The sequence below is a fragment of the Lichenostomus cassidix genome, chromosome 7 (assembly GCF_008360975.1).
Source record: "Lichenostomus cassidix isolate B80296 chromosome 7, HeHo_3.0, whole genome shotgun sequence".
NCBI lineage: Eukaryota > Metazoa > Chordata > Aves > Passeriformes > Meliphagidae > Lichenostomus > Lichenostomus cassidix.
Genome location: NC_139488.1, coordinates 28319847 through 28340137, shown reverse-complemented (window position 1 = coordinate 28340137; position 20291 = coordinate 28319847). Strand labels below are relative to the sequence as shown.

The 20291-nt window shown below is 40.6% G+C and overlaps 1 protein-coding gene across 11 annotated transcripts in view; it reads right to left on the bottom strand.

The window, feature by feature from the left end:
• The window catches only part of KALRN (kalirin RhoGEF kinase), a 476294-nt gene that overhangs the window by 132522 nt on the left and 323481 nt on the right, over positions 1 to 20291 (bottom strand). For all 11 annotated transcript variants that reach the window (XM_085066971.1, XM_085066977.1, XM_085066972.1 and 8 more), the window contains exons 18-32: positions 18154 to 18303; positions 17105 to 17219; positions 16627 to 16742; positions 15925 to 16047; positions 13395 to 13577; positions 12216 to 12334; positions 10943 to 11009; positions 10229 to 10338; positions 8369 to 8438; positions 6621 to 6710; positions 3499 to 3591; positions 3064 to 3175; positions 1753 to 1943; positions 1312 to 1413; positions 470 to 612 (exon numbers count right to left, since the gene is read on the bottom strand). In XM_085066971.1, coding sequence (XP_084923097.1) covers positions 470 to 612; positions 1312 to 1413; positions 1753 to 1943; positions 3064 to 3175; positions 3499 to 3591; positions 6621 to 6710; positions 8369 to 8438; positions 10229 to 10338; positions 10943 to 11009; positions 12216 to 12334; positions 13395 to 13577; positions 15925 to 16047; positions 16627 to 16742; positions 17105 to 17219; positions 18154 to 18303 — 1784 coding nt within the window. The remainder of the gene's footprint in view (positions 1 to 469; positions 613 to 1311; positions 1414 to 1752; positions 1944 to 3063; positions 3176 to 3498; positions 3592 to 6620; positions 6711 to 8368; positions 8439 to 10228; positions 10339 to 10942; positions 11010 to 12215; positions 12335 to 13394; positions 13578 to 15924; positions 16048 to 16626; positions 16743 to 17104; positions 17220 to 18153; positions 18304 to 20291) is intronic.

The window sequence follows — 20291 nt, the reverse complement described above, 5'->3', positions numbered from 1 at the left end:
CTATTTAATTCAGGATTGAAACAAGTTGACAAAAAAAAATTAATATTACTTGACAGGCTGAAACAAGTTTGTATTTGATGATGAAATAAAGATTCTTCACTATATATTCTTCAATATATTGTCAGGATCAACTATGATTTCCATTGTCAAACAATTAAACGTGCCAAAAAAAAAAAATCTGGTTTTACTCAAATATGAAGATGTAAAATCTACTTTAGGAAAGAGCTATAACCTTGGACTTTGAAGAATTTTTAATGTTTCTATATTTTGGAGTACAAAATAAAAGATCTTTGTACATGTATTGTAAAAAAGCTTTCTAGCTACTTTTGCCAAGACAATATACAAAAAGCAAAGACAATGAAAACTGCTTTGACTACAGTAAAACCCAGTAAAAAGTCCACAGACACTACACTGCTGTGGGCTGAGAAACCACTAGTGATTTCAGGTTGTAGGGAAGGACTGAAGTTACCTTCTACTGTTGTTTCGCTGTTTTGCTGGTGTCTTGGGGAGCTGAATTGGCTCTTTCAGAGCTCCTTTCAGATGAATGATCCTTTCTTGAATAACTTCCCGGATATTTTTGATCCATTCCTGTTTTGTTTCAATGCTGGATGCCTAAAGTTTCACAAGGCAGAAAGACAGAGACTTTATCATGTTCTCAGCACATCACCTCCTGTGTGGGGGAGTCATGGTTGGCTGATGAATGCCATGATTAACTGTTTGTCCTCTCTGCTGCACTGCTGGAGCTGCTGGAGCACCTGGTAACCCCAGGAGAACTGAGAGCATTTTCACCAGACCTCCTTGGCAAGCAACAGCAAAGCAGCTAAGCTCTGGATAAATATATTTAATGCTAGCAATACAGCATGCTCTGTAGAGGGGAAACAGGTTATCAGTGCACAGCTGGGATTTCCTTAGACAAAACAACTGTAGCATGAGTTCTTCAGCAGGGACTCACATGACAGAAAATGCTGTCAGCTCTGGAGGTCTGCAGAAGAGGTTGATTGTTGATGATAAGCCCAGTGGCAAAGGATTAAGAGAATTACAGCTCCCGGCCAAACACCCTGAGGCCTGCCCTGTGCCAGTGTGCAGCTGCTCAACCCAGCCTGCAAGAGGAAATGCAATTCCAGCAAGGCTGCACAACTGTCCTGATTCCTATTGAAGCCTTAGAGCTCAGCTGCTCCTGATGCAGGTGTGACCCCACTGGCAGATAGGGAAGCCATGTGAATGTGGGGAGGGAAGAAACTGACCTTCCATTCAAGGCTCTCACTGAACTAGAAGTGCTAAAGGCAAAGAAAACAAACAGAAAATACTTACTTTAAGCACTGTTTTATTGTCTGAGGATGGTGTTCGTCCAGACCACAAAGCGAATTTGCAGGGATCTCCTTCAACATGTTCTGTCACTCCCAGTTCTGAGGTCTAGTGTGGAGGAGAGATGATGAAAGATTTCATGTTATGAAGCTTCATGAGTCCAGAAAACTTTTGGCTTGTAGGAAGAGCGGAGGCTGGGATGGATGGGGGAATGGGATCTTATCTCTCTTTGCAATACACAGATAAAAGAAGCAGAAAACCACTGGGGTGGCAGGGAAGTGAGTGGCTGGAGTGACCCTGCTTGCATTTCCCCTGCAGGACTCAGGGCCAGCCCTGCCAGGGGCAAGAGTATCCCCAACCCAGCAGGGGACATGGGATCCTCCCAAACTCTGCTGCTACCTACAAAAAACACAACACCCAGAATATTTTCTTTGCAGCCACACCTACCAGTAACTTGTTCTTGTAAACATATTTTGTGTGTCCTGAAGAATCTTTGATCTCTTTGCTAAACACCAAAGAGATTTCAAAGAGAAACAAATGCCTCTCACGGCCTTTCCGAATGAGAGACTTGGGATCCCACACTTGGAAGGAATCCTGAAGAATCAGCTCTCCCTGGACATCCAGGTTCTCATCAAACCCTAAAAACACAAAATACAATTGCTTGTATTTATTCTTGGGACGAGCAATTCACAGAAACACCAGAGCAGCAAAGACTTGAAATAAAAAGGTAATTTTTTTTTAATATTCTGAAAGGACAATAATGGTTATCCATTGTCCTAGTGATAACATGTTTCTTTTTCCTTTTTTATTCTACTACAATGACATAATTACTTCATCTGGGGAAAATATATTGTATGTGCTAAATGAGGCTGCTGCTGAAGTGTAGTAATAATTACTCAAAAATTAATATTATGAAGGTTTCAGTGGTGGTTACTGTACACAAAAGAGCATTGAAAGAAATCCTATGCACTTCATTACAAATTCAGTTTGCCCTCCTGCAGTTTTAATCACCTGGGCTTATTTTGCTGTCTGGCTACTGGTACCAGATCCTTTTTCACTTGTTTTAGTTCTCTGCTTGTTTCTTGTTTTTACTCAAGCCATGCTAGAAATTACTTTCCTAAGCCAAAAAAATATGCGAGACACAATAAAGCATCTCAGTCCAGAATAAAATTTTTACATTTTAGAAATACTCCACACAATAATAAGCCAATAAAAGACTTTACTTTGTGCCAATCAAACTTTTTTTCTGCAATTTTAAAGTATTTTTTTAATGCGTCTTTTTAAATCTTTGGCATAACTATGCTAACATTTTGAAACACAAGCTGTTTTGACTCAGAAAACCAGAACTTTTGAAATGTTGAAACAGTATTTGGAAATGTTTTCATCCAATAATTGTTACAGCTGCCAACAGCTAGACTGATACTGTTTCAGGAGGGGATTTTTTCGTTTAATGAAGAAGCAATGTTTTAGCTAAACATATATGTACACATACATTGCATATGTATATGTATACATACACACACATATGTGCATAAACACACACACAGAAGATATAGATAAATAACCTCCACCCCAAAACTTCCAAGCCAGCTTTATTCTTTCAAGACTTTAGCAGAAATATCAGAAAGGAGCCAGGAGGTACCGAAAAATTATGATGAAACAACAGCTTTGCTACAGTCAATCTCTACTAACGTTGACCACAAGTTAGAAACAAACTTCATTTATCAGTAAGTCCCTCCCTGCCCTGGCCCTGCCCACCTTCCAGCATGCTGACATGCATTGCATCGTTGGCCTTCTTTGGGACACTGAGCATCACTTCCAGACCATCCTTCAGCTCCCCTTTGCCCTCCTCGCAGCAGGTCAGCAGTTCCTGAGAAGTAATACATACATTCATGAACAAACTCTGACCACTGAGGTGCCTTCACACCCAACTGTGCTGCTTGGTGCCTGCAGCTGCTTCAGAGGCAGGGGAAAGCTGAACTGCAGCAAACCCCACCGTTCACAAATAGTGGGGATCAAATGGGAACAACTATAAAGCAAGCCAAACCAAGGTGCTCTTGAGGGAGATTGTGCACTTGGAAGATCTCTGGGGACTCATTCTTACAGGTCATGAGCAATTCTCTTAAGCACAAGATACTCATTAGACCTGTGAAGTGCTCTGCATGAGCTGAAGTGTGCAGCTCACTGAGGTACCTTCAGCAGGAGTTGATACTTTGTGATCCTCTGGACAGGCTTGATTAAATAAGAAGAGATGGAGTTGGCCAGCCCGTGTCTTTGCTGAATTTCCTAGAAGGGATAAAAACAGCAGTCATTTATGGAAAACTATTAACCCCCTGCCAGACAGAACCACCCAAAACTAATTTTAGCTCTGTATCCCTGCATTTCCATGTTTTTTAACTCTCTTTATGCTCACACACAAGTGAGTGGTTTCAGAGAGGCTGGCAATAAACAGAAGAGTCCCCCTAAGGCCACTTAAACTGCAGGGTCCCCTCTGCAAGTCAGGCTGAGGTTCTGCTGAGTAAACAGGCTCTGATTTAAATATGACTTACCTGTCATGTCATCTGGTTTCCCCTAGCTATGAAGGCTGAAAGCAGAGTCTCAACATTCAATTAAAATGAAGTGACGTTAAATTAAACTGCATGCATAGGGTGTAATTTAGCTGTCTAAACATAGGCATTGAGTCCCATTTGAGAGCCCTGGGGTAGCTGAAATATCCACATGGGAATAACAGGTCTGACACAATGCTGACAGACCTGCTCTACTCTGAGGTGGCACTTGGGAGCCAGGGGAGACACCCTCATGATACAGCACTGAACACTTCTGTTTTTTCACCTGAACATCAGCCAGACTGTCTGGGCTGAGCAGTGTGATGTGCTCATGTATTTCTGAATACATCTGAGACAGGCACCTGCTAGGGGCTAGAAAGAGCCCAGCTGCCTCCCCCAGAATGTTCCAGGGAGAGTTAGAAGCTCCTGAAAATCCTACAGGACCCTAAAGGACATATTTAACCATCTAAAAGACTTCAAACTCGTGTCCTACAGGGGCAGATTCTCTGCTGAAATAGAACAGATTGAAAACCCTTCTGTCTCTGCCAGGCCCTGAGCATGCCTTGCCTTGCTCCTGGTCACCAGGAAATCCTTGATTCCTAAGGAAGCAAATGGAAAAGGGGAGTGGGACTTTTCACCAGTTACTGGAGGGTAAATTTGAGACCGTGAAGTGAAGAAGTTATAGAAGATGAAGGGGCAAGAGTTGCCAAGAACAGAGATTTTCTTTCTATATACCATCTGATTTTCTGCTGAGTTGGGAGGTTACTACTTCTTTTTAGCTTCAGTGTTTGTCTTAATGCTGGGATGCAAAAGCATCCACTTTTCACACAATGTGCCAACAGATTTTTGGTTTGTTGGTTTGGGGTTTTTTTACTAGACAAGTTTTTGGTTTTTGTTTGTTTTTTTTTCTTTAATAGTTCTGGTGCCATGAATCAGACCCAAAATGGAAGGGGCTCTGTTTGGGGGTTGATGGAGTTTGCATGAAGCTGAGTCATGGCTGACTTCACACAGGAACTGTGCCTGCAGAGCACATGGCTGCGACTCAATTCGTAACTGCAGGAGCCAGCAAGACCTCAGCCATGTCTGTGAACTTCCTGGAGCTGGCAAAGTGCACTTGTTTTTGTAGGATCCAAGGAAGGAGGTTAGCACTGCTCGTTCCCCCCAGCTCTCTGAACAGCAGGCCATGCTCTCAGCAAGATGCTCTCAGAGATGCTCCCTGGTCAGACTGTGCAGAGACACGGAGGGTTGGTGGAGTGACATCTGTTAATCAGATAAGTGCACTGCTGGGAAGGGACATTCTCCCTGCAGCTCCACAAGGTTTCATAGAAAAGTGGCTTTTTATGAAACCTTATGCAATTTGAGCTACACTTGTGATTTTCAAGCAGGCTTCTTACTAAGGGGCATTTTTCTTGATAATTCACTCTCATCATCACAGTGTTTTGGGAAATCCCAGGTTCTGCCTGGAAGAAAAGAACAAGCTATTTTCTCTGTATTCCTTGTGCCAGGCTGCCACTGAACCACTGCCACTCCAAGATCAAGATAAGAAGGTTCTACAGGTACTTTGCATTACCTTAGTCACTCAGACTGAGTGCCTCCTTGAGGATTTTTTGGGGGGATAGTCAGCTTTCTCTTTTTGCACAGGTATCACTGGGTAGCCCATCACCTGTGGAAGGCAAACACCTCCCCCTGGCAAAACAGCAGAAGCTGGCACATGAATATTCCCTACTAAGCAGTATCAGGCAGATTTCCAACCCATATAAAGAGTTTGAGTGGAAAGGCTCAGCAGAAGAAACGCTTTTAACCTGTGCAAACAACACCGATGGACACCTAAGGCAGCTCTGACCCTCCCCGAGTCGGCGACCAGAATAAACCATTCAATAGGCTCAAGCGCCACCTCCTGGAAAATCCCTTTCAATTCCATTCGACTTTTTAGACCATTTGTTAACGAGGCAAAAGAAAAAGGTGTTCATCACTTTTCCTGTGGCTCATGTGAGACTGAAATGCTATAACCATTGGCACATAAAAACCCCAGAGGAGCTGATTTAGGTCAGCTGCCAACTCCATCACAGCTTGGATCCTGCTGATCCTGTTACATTTGTAAACAGTTCCAATGCTTTGGTAAAGAGGTCTTAGCATTCCCTTTTTTCCAGAAAGGGAACTAATTAAAAGCTCTAAGGCAGCAGACAAGCATGGCAAAATGGATGAGGTTAAATAAGAGGAGGGACTTAGTTTAAAGGTATTTAAAAACTTTAAAGATTTTTCTCAGCCTACAGAATTGGGATTGGAGCCTAAAAGCATTTATCACTGGCTGTAGAGCTTGTATGGGAAATAATCTAATTGGAGACAATGGAGTTTCTTATCAGCACAATGAAGTAAATGTGTAATAGGCTGGGCAGAATTTGCAGAACAGGAGAACAGGATCTCATTTTGGAATTGGGGATTTCAGGTCATAAAATATAATGGAATCTGAGATTTTCAATTCACAACTAAACCCAGAAACAGAGATTACATCTAAATGAGATCTTTAGAGAGGATTGGGTCTGAAAAATTCCCAGAGGTTCCCATAAGAATTTGTGCCTCCATGCCTCACCACACTGATGAAGATCACACATCACACCACAACCTATCAGTTCTCACAGCATGTGATACCTGCAGTAGAATGAAAAACCCAAATGCCAAGGCACAGAAAGGAACCCATTCCTAAAATGTAAAAAAAGAGATATTTCAGCTGCACCAGATGTGTGGAAAGAAAACAGCAATGCAGCTTACATCAAAGAAAGTCCCTGCGTGTTCCAGGATGAGCTGGCTGGAGTCAGGCTTGTTTTTGCAGTAGGTGACATACATCTGAAATTTATCTGCCTGTGAAAACAAACATCAAGGGGAAAGCAAGATAAGCTATTTCTCTGCTCCCACAGTTTTTTATTAAGGCACACCAGGATAAATACAGGTGACAACTCTCTCCCACACACCCACCACCACCCCCCACCCTGCCACCAAGCAACACGAGAACTGTAAATTAAGAACAGAAGACTTTAAGGTTCATACCTTACCTGAGCACTTCTGAGGGCTGTGGGAGGCATTCTTTAACAAATATCACAGAGAGAAGGCCTAAATCTAGCTGCAAAATAATTTCCTGAGAGCTCTAATGATGTTACACGAGAGTTTGAAGGTATCAAAACTCAGACATGCAATGTTGTCTCCATGACCTACTTGCAGATAAAGCTAGTCTAGAAATTGGGCAAGTGATTCGCCTAGCTTAAACTGGCTCAAGCCAAAATTTTTACTTGAAAATAGTGACACTTGGCCCAGACTTGCCTTTCCTACCTTGGTTAAAACTTTGGCTCAAATGGCTCAAATTTTATGTTGTGCTAGGAGTGTTTTGTGTTTTATTTCCTAATTTGTTTACTTTTAAGCAGAAATTGAAAACATCTATGCACTCCTGCCTCTTATTACTGTGCTCTGGTCTCAAAAAGAGGGAGGTAAATAAAAGAGGAGGATGTTTTCCTTTTATTGCTGTTGCACTTTTTATTCCAGGTAGGATGCTGAAATTGGGCATGCAGCTTTGTATGCATGCTTGTAACCATACACACAGCTCTGGACATGTACCTTTGCTGAGATGGTATCCCAAAAGTACCATGAAGATTTTGCACAGAATGGTACATAAATGCATTCATCTTTCCTAAACAGGTAACCTGTTCTTTGCAAAAACTATTTTTGAACCCATTTCATCAAGACTTGTGACATGTTTTTAAATTAAAAGCCCATCTGAAATCATCCAAATTTGCTCATTTTTTTTGATAAGTGAAACTATTCCATAATTACTGTTAAAATACTAATTCCTAGCTTTGATATATGAATAAAATCAGACAAAACACAAAGATGGCTGACTTGACTGGTAAATATTTTGAAAAGAGAACAGCTTTCATACAGATAAATTACTGTAGCCAATTCCCAGAGCCTCCTACGCTCACAGTGACTTTGCATCAAGATTTCAAAGTCCTGCTGGAAATTATCCTGGCATTGCATAATGGAATGAGAGAGCATGGTAGCTCAGACATTTGACACTAATTTCTGGAGAAAAAAAAGTCGATAAAATATGTTTTTCATGCTTTTTTGAGTCCTCCTAGCATGACTAAAATTCTTTAAGGAAGGTATATTAAGATTTTAAGCATCTGTCCTCCTAGGGCCTTTCACAGGGAAATGAATGTCACCCCTAAAAACAGGTTTGCTTTGATGAAGTTCTGCTAAACAGAATCCAGCAGAGGTAAAAGCTGTGCAGGTCAGTGCAGGACAAGGAGAGAGGCTCTGGAAAGCCTTCACACTATTGCTGAGGAGAAGGGTTATGGGAGGAACCTTTCACCATGGGGCAGGTGAAGGACAAAGCACTTGTAGTTCCAGACTAGCTCCTAATCTCATTTATCACTGGGGACATAACCCTTGCACCTATTCCCAGCTTGTTCCTGTCTGTGCTGGAGGAATTAATTTGAATAAATAATGAGAAGCAGCAGCCTCATTACCCAGGTGACGAAGCAGTGGCCCACATCCTCAGGCAGTTGCTCATATTTCTCCAGCTCTTTTAGAAAAATGCTGAAAAAGAAGACACCAATGTAATCAGTTAAACACCCAGGAGATGCAGGATAACCAATGAGTTAATCAGTGCTAATGATCAATACTTGTATCTTGATTATGAGGCTACTCAAGTGTTCAGCCAGTGGAAAAAGTGTCTCTTGCCAAGGTGTGCTTTGTTTTTTGAGTACAGTCATGCCTGACTCCACTAGAAAGGAAAAAGAGGCAATTCCTAGTAGGGAGTCAGTGTGTTCAGGACTGCAAAGTGATATTTGAACACAGATCTTCAAAGAGTTGCTGTGCAGTGGTTCAGAGGAAGAGCAAAAAGAGAAGCCTAAAGCTTCCAGATTTCCAGCACCTGACTCAGCACACTGGACAAAGGACAGCAGTTTAAACAAGCTCAACATTTCATACGTAAGTAGTAAACTTCCAAAACACAGATTTTTTTAATCAACTCTCTCCCAATAACTTGTACCACAAGTGACACCTCTGTTTGCACATAGAGCCTTCTACAATGCCTGGGTGGAAAGAGAAATATGAAATAGAGTTTCTTCAGCTGCTCCTCCTGGGACATGTTTTCTGGACCCTTCACCAGCTTTGTTGCCCTTTGGACATGGATTCTGAATCAGGCTGGAGGATGCCTGAACATCACCAGCAAAAGGAGAAGGCTGTGGAGGATGCTGGTGGAGGTGACAGGGTAAATTTATTTTAGCATTGCTAGAAAAAAGTTTTAGAGGAAAAAGGATTACACAGAGCCAGCAGGCTGCAGGAGGAGCGGTCAGAGAAAGGAGAAATGACAGCTGTGAGAAGCTGTGGGACATGACTGAGGGCTGAAGGGATGGTAGCTGGGAAGAGAGGAAAGTCAGAAAGGAGAGTAATCAGATGGCATCAGTCAGGGTCACCAAAACCAAAACATAGCAGCACAGACAGAGAGGGGAAGTGGGAATGCAACTGGGTGATCATAACATAGTTTTAAATGGGAGGAGAATATTTGTTTGTATGACAGGGCAATTCTTATGGGCTGGAAGTCAATTCATCTATTATTTAAAGGCTTTTCTAAGGTAATACATAGCTTGAATCTACTATCCTGATATGCTTCGAAGGTGCTTGCACAAAAGCATGCATATGGCAGCTCTGCTGGGCCATGCTTATGAGTATGTGACAGCACATTTATCTGGCTGAAGCACTTAAAATGTCCCAGAACTTGAACAGGGAAGGATTCTCTGATTTGTTTTTAAAACTGTTTTGGTTTTGATGTGTAACCTTAAGACAGATTTGAAATTCAGGCTGAACTTGTTGGATTCACCAGCCCTAAATGTTAAGTTTATAACTGTTGTTGCACTCACATTATGCCATGGAAACAATGCCCTCTAAGCTGATCTGGTATACAGTCTTATCTTAACAAGATGGAGTACTGTTAGTTACAGATTAAATACAGAAAGTCTCCAAGAAGTGGCAGAAATCTACTTATTAACCCGGCTCATGCCAACAATTCCATTTTTTCCCCTTTATGTTTTCCAAGATCATATTTTTGTCAAGCAAGCATTCAGTCTAGATCTCATGCTATGAGATGGAAATCATCTATCAGACTGCAAAGCATTGGTATAATACGACTTTAACATTGTTAATCAGCTGAAGGTGAAGTTTGAACTAAGTTGCAATTATTTTTTGTAAAAGGAACAAAACAAGTAATCAAACATTATTTTGCAAATCTGGATCAATTATTTACACTCTTGTGTGCACTGCACTGTAAGTGTTCTCTGCAGATGCATAAGTGACTAAACATTAACAGAACTGTTAGGAAAACCTACTTGTTATGGAAGTCATATATCTCCTGAATATTGCCAAAGATGATGTGTTCTTTATTAAGGATCCCAGCTGGTATTTCTTCCACTCCACTTGTCATTTCCCAAAGGTAGGTCTGGAAGACACCAGAAACTCTTAGTTTTGTGAAAAAGTGCAGTGGAAAATAATAGATTTCCCTGTTTTATTGCCAAAGGCAAAGGCTGAAAAGGAAATATGTACTTTGAGATTAAACAAACAAGCTAAAAAAATTTTTTTCCAGTGTTACAGAAAGCTCTCCAGAGAAATTCAAAGTGCTGACAGTTTGAAATTGAGGAAAAAAAGCAGAAACATGTCAACACCACCTGTTTTTCCTGTCCACCTGATGGTGTCCAAAAACTGCAGGCAGAAACAACTGAAAGATAAGCCAGATTTGCCACTTCAGTAGCATTAGATACAGAAAAATCTCTTTCAGATTGCAGGAATGTGAAAGCTGGCAGATTTCACTGAAATACACTCTGGTTTTTGCCCTGAATAACAGAATCCACTTCAGGAATACCCTACTGGACAGCTAGGCAAGGAGGGAAAATCCAGAAGTTTCTCTAGTATGAGATGATTCAAAGGAATATATTTGAATCCTTAAAGAAATGCTTCATGAATCAATGTGCACAGCCTGAGCAGTAAAGTGAACATCACCACTGTGCTTCCAGGAAATACTGGAGACCTCCTGGGCCATAACTCACCTCTAAACATTCGTGTAAATCCCTGACATAAGCTTTTTCTGTCTGCAGCAGCTCAGCCATAATGAATCTGGAAAAAAGAAAGTATTTTAGGTGTTTTGGACAATATAAGCATTTGCACAATGAATAGAAAACAAAACATCCTCCTGTTGTCTCAATGAATAAGGGTATTTCCACCCTAGACCTTAAGCTGCTTTACTTCGCAACTTTCAGGTCCATGACCAAAATGCCACTTCATACTTCAGTCCCTCATAGAGCTATTTTCTAAAATCTTTTCTGCATAAAATCCTATTAAGTTGTATTTCTGCAACCCTGAGTCTGTGGGATTTACTATCCACATGCCCATCCTTAACAATCAGTTGATTCTCAAAAACTTTTCCCCCCAGCATTAAGGAGTTGTGATTCACCAACATTTGGATCTTCGCTGACAGTCACTGGGAAGTCACCCTAAAACTTTACCTTCAGTGGCAATACACGCAGATTTGGGAGACAGCACTACTTTGAAGAGACTTCAACAGCTTGGTATCTCACTAGGGAAAATCCAGATGCTGGGAAATGCAATAATGGCACCTGTAGTGCCTAAGGCTGAGCCTCTCAAAGTTGAAATGCCCAATGTTTTGCAAATACACCACAGGCAGACCAAGTGTAATGTTTCCTAAAGTAGAAATGGTTTCTTTTCTATTATGCACTGTAGCAAGAATTTCAGAGGGCTAAGAAGAATTTTAAATACAAATACTTTCCCAATATTCTTACACAAAAAATTAAGACAAAACACTGTCAAAATAGACTGTTTATAAATTTAAGTGCAACAAGCACTTTTCCAAGTATTTCCTCCAGTATGAACAATTTCCAGTTCTTTCAGTCCTACACTCACCGAAATTTGAACCTAAACTTCAAGTGAACTCTGGTGTCACTGACATTTACATAATATTTAGACATCTAAAGATGCTCTTTATTTCATCCTGCTCATTTTAGTTTTTACACACAACCAGAAAGAAATTAACAACTCCACAACATCAGGGTTAATCCAAGTGGCTTGACTCACTTTCCCTTTCCAGAAGAAACTTCTGATTAAAACCAAAAGAAATTCAACCTTTATACTCTGAAATTCTCTAACATTAACAGTTCCTGCCCTATACCTCTGGACTCATCTCAACAACCCTACAGCTGGAAGGAGTTATAGGAGTGTCAGTCAGTTCTGGTCATGAAAATATCACAGAATCATTCTTTAGCAGATAATGTGCCATGGCAGTGCGCGGAGTATTTGGCAACATACTCTTTCTTTCTGGCTGACTTCCTTTTTTCTTCATTGATTTCATGATTTGCATCTCGCAGCTTTACCTCCCGGTCTGAAAGACTTGCTGGAATGATATCTAGTTCTAGGTCTTTGTTGTCCTAGGGAAAAAAAAGTACAGAGTTTAACTTCATTGTAATCCTACTGTTGTGTGAAGTGCAGCATGTTCATGAGATCAAAGAGGTAGGAAGGGACAAAAGTAAGATAATATCAAAAAGGAAATTCAGAGAGAAGTAGAACTACTGTGAGAAGGCAGAAGAAGGTGACAGAGAAATCCTAAAAAATATCAACAATATTTATTGTAATCTTCACTGTTACTCCTAACTAGGAATTGATATTGATAAAAAAGTCCAAATAGCCTTACTCCTTCATACTCCTTCATTAGTTGCCTAGTATGGGACTTCATAAAAAATAGTCTGATAAAGTAGAGCACCTTGCAGAGACAACTTTCAATGGTCATTTACCACGGAATACCTGTCCAGGCTGTGGTTTGAACTCTGTGTAGACCAGAGACCCAACAAAGAACAGTGCAGTTAAAGTATCATGAAGGTGTGAGGGAATTTATTTCTCATTCTTGATACTTAATTTCAAAGAATCATTGACTGAAAGGTTTTTGAGTGTTCCTGATTCTAGCACTCTCCGTTAATACTATGGCCAGTGAATAGCAGGAGATCATAATTTTTGTCCCTCATGTTGCTCTATTTCACCTAAAAGAGCTCAGAGATGAGCTGGGGGACAATTGCTTATGTTAGTGAAAGGATAAGAGAATGAAAACTTACAGCTGAAGTTTGAATTTGACTCAAAATAGTGATGTGGCAGCAGGATTTATGGCTTATACCAAAATTAAAAGACTTTTATTCAAATAATGTGTTCCCCACCCTCTGCTCCACGAAAGCTGTATGGGCTCCTGAAAAATGGTGCAAACATTTGTTTAGAAAATCTTTCTGATCTTCATCTGCCCCCTCCTCTCATCAGTGACCTATCACAGAAAAACCCTCTAACCCTTTCTCTCCAGAAGCAGTTCTGAGCTTGGCCAGGTGGGCTGGCTGAGTTTTCAGTGTTTCTAGTGGGCACACAAAAACCTGCAGCATTCATACCACAGGCTTCACCTTCCTCTGTGACTCTGGTACAAAACCCCATCAGGATACAGTCTCACAGTACCTCTGGGTTGATTCCAAGGGCTTTTTCCAGGGAGTAGCGGTATTTCCCCATCCTGAGAGAGAAGTCCCGGTAGCGCTTATCAACGGTGGTGACCCACTTCCTAATTTCAGTGGCGTGTATATGTCCTTTTTCTACAAAGCTGTCAGCCAGCTGGATGAGGAGCTTCACTTTCTCCTTTGTTTGCTGCCCAAAATATGGTCCTTGGTTATGTTTTATTATTATTTCCTTTGCTTTTAACTCACACAGCAGTCAAAAGAAGATCGCAATTTTTATACATCATTAAAGAGTGTCTGTACTTCATCTTATACAGAATCAGACACTTTAAACTTTTTCAGTAAAACATGAAAGGAATGACATTTTTATAAGGACACTTATGAAGCTGCAGAAAATAGAAAAAGTCAAGTTTTTGAAACCACACAGACACAAACATATAAAACATGTTGGAAGTTAGACATGCCTCCTTCCCATAAGCAAAAGCTTACTTTTTGTGAGCCCTGGAGTAGAAGACAAGATTTAAAAATTATGCCTCATAAAATAGACCAAGTTACTTTTGAGTCTATACCTGCTGGATCTGCAGATCTGTGTAGGAAGGTCATTAACATGCCACATTTCAGCCCAGGAAGTGATTTTGAGTCACTAATACTCTGTTTCAAAAACAAACAGAACTTAAATCTAAATTCATTGTCTACTATAAAATCCTCCCTTGGTATTTTAGTTCCTGTTAGAACATTACCAGCTAAAAGATGCCTGAACTCCAAAGCACACACTGAGTCCCTAAACCTTCCAGAGGTCTCTTCTATTCCACTTAGGCTCTGACTGCTCCTTAGTTAAAATTGGCACAAGGGATCTAGTTATAAACTTTAGCTCTGATTCCAAATCTATCCCAAGAAATGAGGCACTGGCAAGTTTCTTGTCAAAGACAGAAAGGACTTCCTGCCATGCCTGAAGCAAGGCACGCTGTCAGATAGCTGACATTATCAGTGATCTGACCACAAATGGACAAACACAGGTCAGAGCAGAAACCATTCAGCAGATTTCAAATACAAAACTAAATTCAAGAAATTTTACCACCATTATAGGTTAACAGCTGAATCAGACATCATCCTAACAAATTAAATGAGTACCTAAGCAAGGCTAGGTATGGAGACGTAAAAATCTAACTTCCTGTTGAATTTAAAGGCTATTTCATTCCCAAAAGCTACTGGTGATTTTGCATTCAAAACAATTGGTTTGATCAGAAAGTTACTGGGATCAGGAAGGCTTTCAGTTACAGCTTAATTTGCAAATAACACCAGTCTGGGAATGCCATGCATTAACCAGACTGCACATGGCAGAGAAAATATTCTATGTCAGCAGTAGGAGCAGTAGGTCAGCCTGAAGGAGCAAGACGACATGTGTCACTGTAACAAACAGCCAGTAATGGTTCATAATGAACCAGGTCTAAAATTCAATCCTAGGCTAAGCCAAGAGTCAAAATGGTTTGGAAGCTTCATTATGAATTTGGATTATTCTGGCAAAAATTAGATTATGAACTAGAATATAATTTCAGGTGGAGTAATTATGGGTAGTTAGAATTCAGAAGCAGTTAAAAGAATGGTGTATGTGTCCTGTCTGATTAAATAACCTTCCATCCACTGCTACTTATCTCACATTTGCAGAAACATGCAAGTTAAGCTAAAAGAAGGGGACAAGAACACCACAAAGGCTGTGAATCAAACCCATACAAGCATGGAGTGCCTAACAAGGAATTTAAGGATTACAGAAGATCAATTTCAGGACAGAGTGAAATGCAGCTGCATAATACCCAAGCCATGGTCTTCCTTCAGTCCAACTCTGCATTTACATCCTTATCAGAGACTGTTAATACTCCTGTGGATTCACTGTCTATGAATTACCTATGGTTTGAATTAATTTGTCTGAAGCAGATCCAATCACCATTCCTCTGTAAACCCCACCAGATTTCCCAGAATTGCTTCATATAAATTAATATATTCTTGGTAATGCAGTTTTGTATTAAGAAATGTTCACCCCAGACTTTAAAGACTCATCTATTTAAAGTATTTTGTTGGGATCAGCAGATTATTTCTAATGAGATAAATTATCATCTGTGATCAACCCAGCTGGAATTAATGAGACAAATTGTGGTTTTAATGATAGAAGAAGGAGACCAGGAGTCCAACGTGACCTTGGATGTGTTCAGATCAATTACTCACTCTATACCATTCTGGAATGATTGTTTGAGGATGGAATGTCTCATTAGGTTGCTGTGAATGCTGTATGCAAATGGACTTCCTCCTTCTAAGCAGAACAAAAATTTTCTATAACCAGTACAAACCAAGGTGGAGAAAACCTCCTCTTTGTGTCTATGTCTTGCTAAAAGTTCTCAAAAGACATTTATCTTCATGTTTAGGATTGTTAGAGGGCGACTATAAAACCAAGAGAACATTATTGCAGAGATTTAAGGCGTTAAAACAGTAGCATAAACACAGAGTAAAGCAGATGGCATAATGAGATTAAAGTCACTGTTTACCTTGGCAGGTACTCTGAATTCCCCATATTCCTTCAGGAGTTCCTGAGTTTCTTCTGCTGATTCCCCTGTGGAGTTGTGAGTAGAGAGGTAATATTCGCCTGTTTCTTGGATCCAGTCTAGGGCCTGTGAATGTCAAAAACACCAAAGGAAAAACAAAACAAACAGTCTTTGTATTGCAAGAATGAATCCTCTGACAAAAAAAAACAAACACTAAAACACTTCCAAATAAAGGATATCAAATGCATTAGGACTTAATACTCTGTATACTAAAACACTTTCTAGGAACACATAAAAAGAATAAAATAATGAAAGCAGGTGGGAGAGCATTTAAAACAGTACTCTGTGTTTCCTAGGAATGAAAAAGCAGTGTAGGGAATTCTACCTATATAAACATAAATCTGCAGAGAGAGAAGTTTTCTCATTCAGAAATAGCTCAATAAAATGTTTGCTCTCCTATCTGTTTCCAAACAAATGAACAAATACAGAAATTAATCTGAGGTGACAAAAATACTGAATCTTGCTGTTGGGTTTGGAATGGTCTTAAGTTGTTTTAAAAATCTGTATTTGCCATGTTTTCAAAAGTTACAGTGTTTAAATACAACTTGAGATTGCAACAGGAGCCCCACACAGAGGCATTACATGGATACAGGACATTTTACACACTGCCAGGGGTAGACAGACAAGGTGGGGTTTTCACACTACCTGCTTGGCACTGCGCTCAAAGACAACATATTGCTGGCACTGATCTAATCTCCGCTTCTTCAGGGTCCAGAAGTGAAGGACACGATTCTCCCTCTGCAGCAGCTCGCTGAGAATGGCTGTAGGGCAAAGGAAAACATCTGCATGATTAGGGATTCTTTGGGTGCATACAGAAATAAGCTATGAAATGCTGAATTTAATCACTTTGCCTGGACCTTGTTCCCAAAAGCAGAGACATAAACATTTCATAAAAACAAGCATTGATTCAAAGGGGCTGCTTAAAAAAAAACCCCAAAACCAAAAAACCCAAACCACATACACAAAAAACCACCACAAAGCTGTGACGTTGCAGAGTGATCCAGTAAAGGAAATTATGCTAGAACAGAGCTTGCCTTCTGAGCACAGAAGACTTTAGGATGAGCATGCAGCAGAGGGAGAGGCAAACCAAACCTTCAGTGCTGTCCCTGTGCAGTGCACCCACCTTTGACCTGCTGCTCAGGCCCTCTGGTGTGGCTCGCCACTCCGGGCATGCTGACGTTGTTCCTGTGGATGTACTTGAGGAACACCTCGGCGTTCCTCCGGGCCAGGGTACAGGCCTAGGGAGAACAGCCCCATCAATAGAATCAGCAAAGATGAGCAAAGAAAGCAAAGGGAACCAAGGGAATCCTTGCTTGTATTGCAAAGAGAAGTTCTCTTTCATCTGGGAAGATGAGAACTTCAGCTAAGAGTCAATAAGCTCTGTTTATAAACTAACAGTCTCATAGATGTATTAAAACATGAGCAATATTTAATATAGTGGCTCATTTTATATATTAAGGCAAATTAATGACAATAATAAACCAACTGACTGTAAAGAACTGGCACCTCACACATTTTCTGTCTAACCAAACCTAACCCATCTCTCAAGAAAAGTACTCGTTGTTTCAAAAAATGTACAAACCTAGAGGCATAATTTTTTAAGGCTTGACTGCAAGTGTAGTTGCATGTTGTGTGTCAGTTTTAGTGGCAGGTGGGAGGCTGGCTGACAGTTCACTTGTTAGCCTGTCAGCTCCCCAGCTCTTCCAAAGCAGCACCTGGAAGGCAGGAAGAAATCTCTGTCTCCATCCTGGTGCTGCCTTGCAGAGACAAAATTGCTTCAGTTATTATTAGCTCTTCACTTATTGGCTTGGAGGACAAAATTTGAAATACTGGATGGTTTGTACAAGCCAACACCGAAATGATATATAATACCTGTCATTTATAATGCAATTTTAAGAATTTGAACTTTGAACCAGCACAACAACTAACATCCTGCAAGTGCAATGCAAACACCACCTAACTGGTCCTGATGACATCTCTCTGAGATATGGATTGATAATAATGCTTATGACCCCTGCTATAACAAAGTAAAAGTGGCCTAGGGTTTATACAACCAGCCAGTAGCTAAACCAGAATTACCCCTCAGAGCATCCTCTCAAACTTACTAGCACTGCTCTAAATTGTCTACTCAATAGAGAGTTTTCCTGATTTATTAGAGAACTAAAATTAGACCTTAAGAAAAGCCTCCTTCTGCTCCAGATGTTTGCTGATCAGAGGGATGACATGGTCTATCTCAGCTGCTGGTCCAAGTTTATCTCGGCCTCCACACCAGTCTTCATCCCGTCTGTATTCCTGCTCCAGGCTCTCCAACACGCTGCACACCTGAAACATGCCCAGTGCACAACTCAGTTACCTAGTCTATGTAAAAGTCTATGACCAATGACATTTCAAATCCAACCTTTTTGTACTATGGGGGTAACTGGGCATAAAACGGGCCATAGACAGAATGATCTAGGTGTTTTTCTTACCCCTAGGGATCTCTGCTGTTTGGGATACAATTTATCTGGTTTAAGGCTGATAAATCATTCTTCTCTTCTAATGAATAATGGGAGGAACTACAAAAGGCTGAATCAAGGCAGTGGTCAGCCCAGCCCCAATGGATAATTCAGGAAACAATCCCTATTCTAGAATGTGTTTAAATCCGACAGAAGTCAAGGGACTTAACAGATACTTAAAGAAAAGCACATGCTTAAAATACTTTCCTGAAACAAAGTCTGATGCTGGAACTAATTCTCTTCAGCTACATTTTAGTTGCTCCCAATACAGTTTTTTTTAAGGCTAATGGAAACCAACAGACATCAAATCAGTGTCACAATCTAGGTGGATGTAGCTGCTCCACTGTAAAGGGCTCACACACATATCTTCTATCTTGGTAGAATAGAGGAACAGTGGAAATGAGGTAAATAAACCAACACTGCATGGAAACTATGCAGTTGCCTCAGACAAAGCTGAGTCTTTCATGTTGCAGATCCTGAGAATACTCTCAGTGGCCTATGCAGACACAGCAAAAGTGTTCCAGGACATTTGGAACTTTCCTCTTCTTTCTCAGAGGTTTCTTCCTACAGACTCCACTGCTGAGACAACTCAAGACCCAGTCAGTTATTGCTGGGGATCCAGGTAGCCATGTTCACCCTTTTCTTGATCACTCCTGCAGCTTTCATATGAGCACAGTTATAATTCAGGGGACTCCATGTGATTGAGAGCACAGTCTGGAGGACACTTCAGCATTACCCACCAATCATCCCCACTACCACAGGCCATTTTCATACAACTTTGATTGAGAGCACATCAAAGTCCATTTTAAAACTGGTGAGTTAAAGTGAGCTGACAACTGATCCTGCTCCCAGGCTTATGCACTATGTATTATGCAAGGACCTTATGCATTTGGCAGTCAAAAATTATCTTCTTGCTTGGATGCATACTGGCATTCACTCTCAAACATTTAGTGGAGAGCTAGTGTTCCATGTGTTATTCAGGCACAGAAGAGCATTTCCATTTTACTTCTTGAAAACCTTGACATTCTGTTGGACTTTGGTGATTTAAAGAATGAAAGTAATTGGACTGCCTGGGATCCACATCTTTCCATAAAGAATTGCACATGCAAATATAATCTTTCTGTGAAGATGATGAGAGAAGTGAATGAAGTCAGAGAGAAACTGGGCTATTTGAAATCCAGGGCTTTACCACTTACATCAAGAACATAATATACTTGGGGAAGACAGGCATGAAAAAGTTTGGCTGGATGTGACACTCTCTCTGCTCTTTTAGCTGCTTTTTCTAGATACTCAGAGAACTCAGGACCCAGTAAATTATTCACTCCACTGTCATGCAGTCAGGGAGCAGACCCTTAAGGACTGCAGATCAGCTGTGCAGCCCAAGAGAAGATGACAGGCTTGCAGTATGAGTTCATGAGCATTCAAAGACTGAAGGATCTTTGCCCTACACATTTGCTGAATAGACATAACCAGTGAATGAACTGGTAGGCACTGCAGTATGCTTGTCTGAGACTTGGAAACAGGAAGAGAGATTGAATTGATACATTACTGGCTCTGCATATTTTGGCCAGCACAATTAACTGTCTAAAGCTCTAATGAATCCCTTAACAGTTTTCATTTCTTGCACTCCATCAGCAGTTAATTCATTTTGATCTTGAGTGCATCAGGGACTGTAAATCTGTTTGAAACTCTCCACAGTGAAAGACATTAATTATAAGGAATGAATTCATCTTAAACAGTCTTAAAAATACATTAAACAAATGACACCAAAAAGTGGCCCAAGGATCATCTACAGCCTCCAAGTTAACGAAAAGT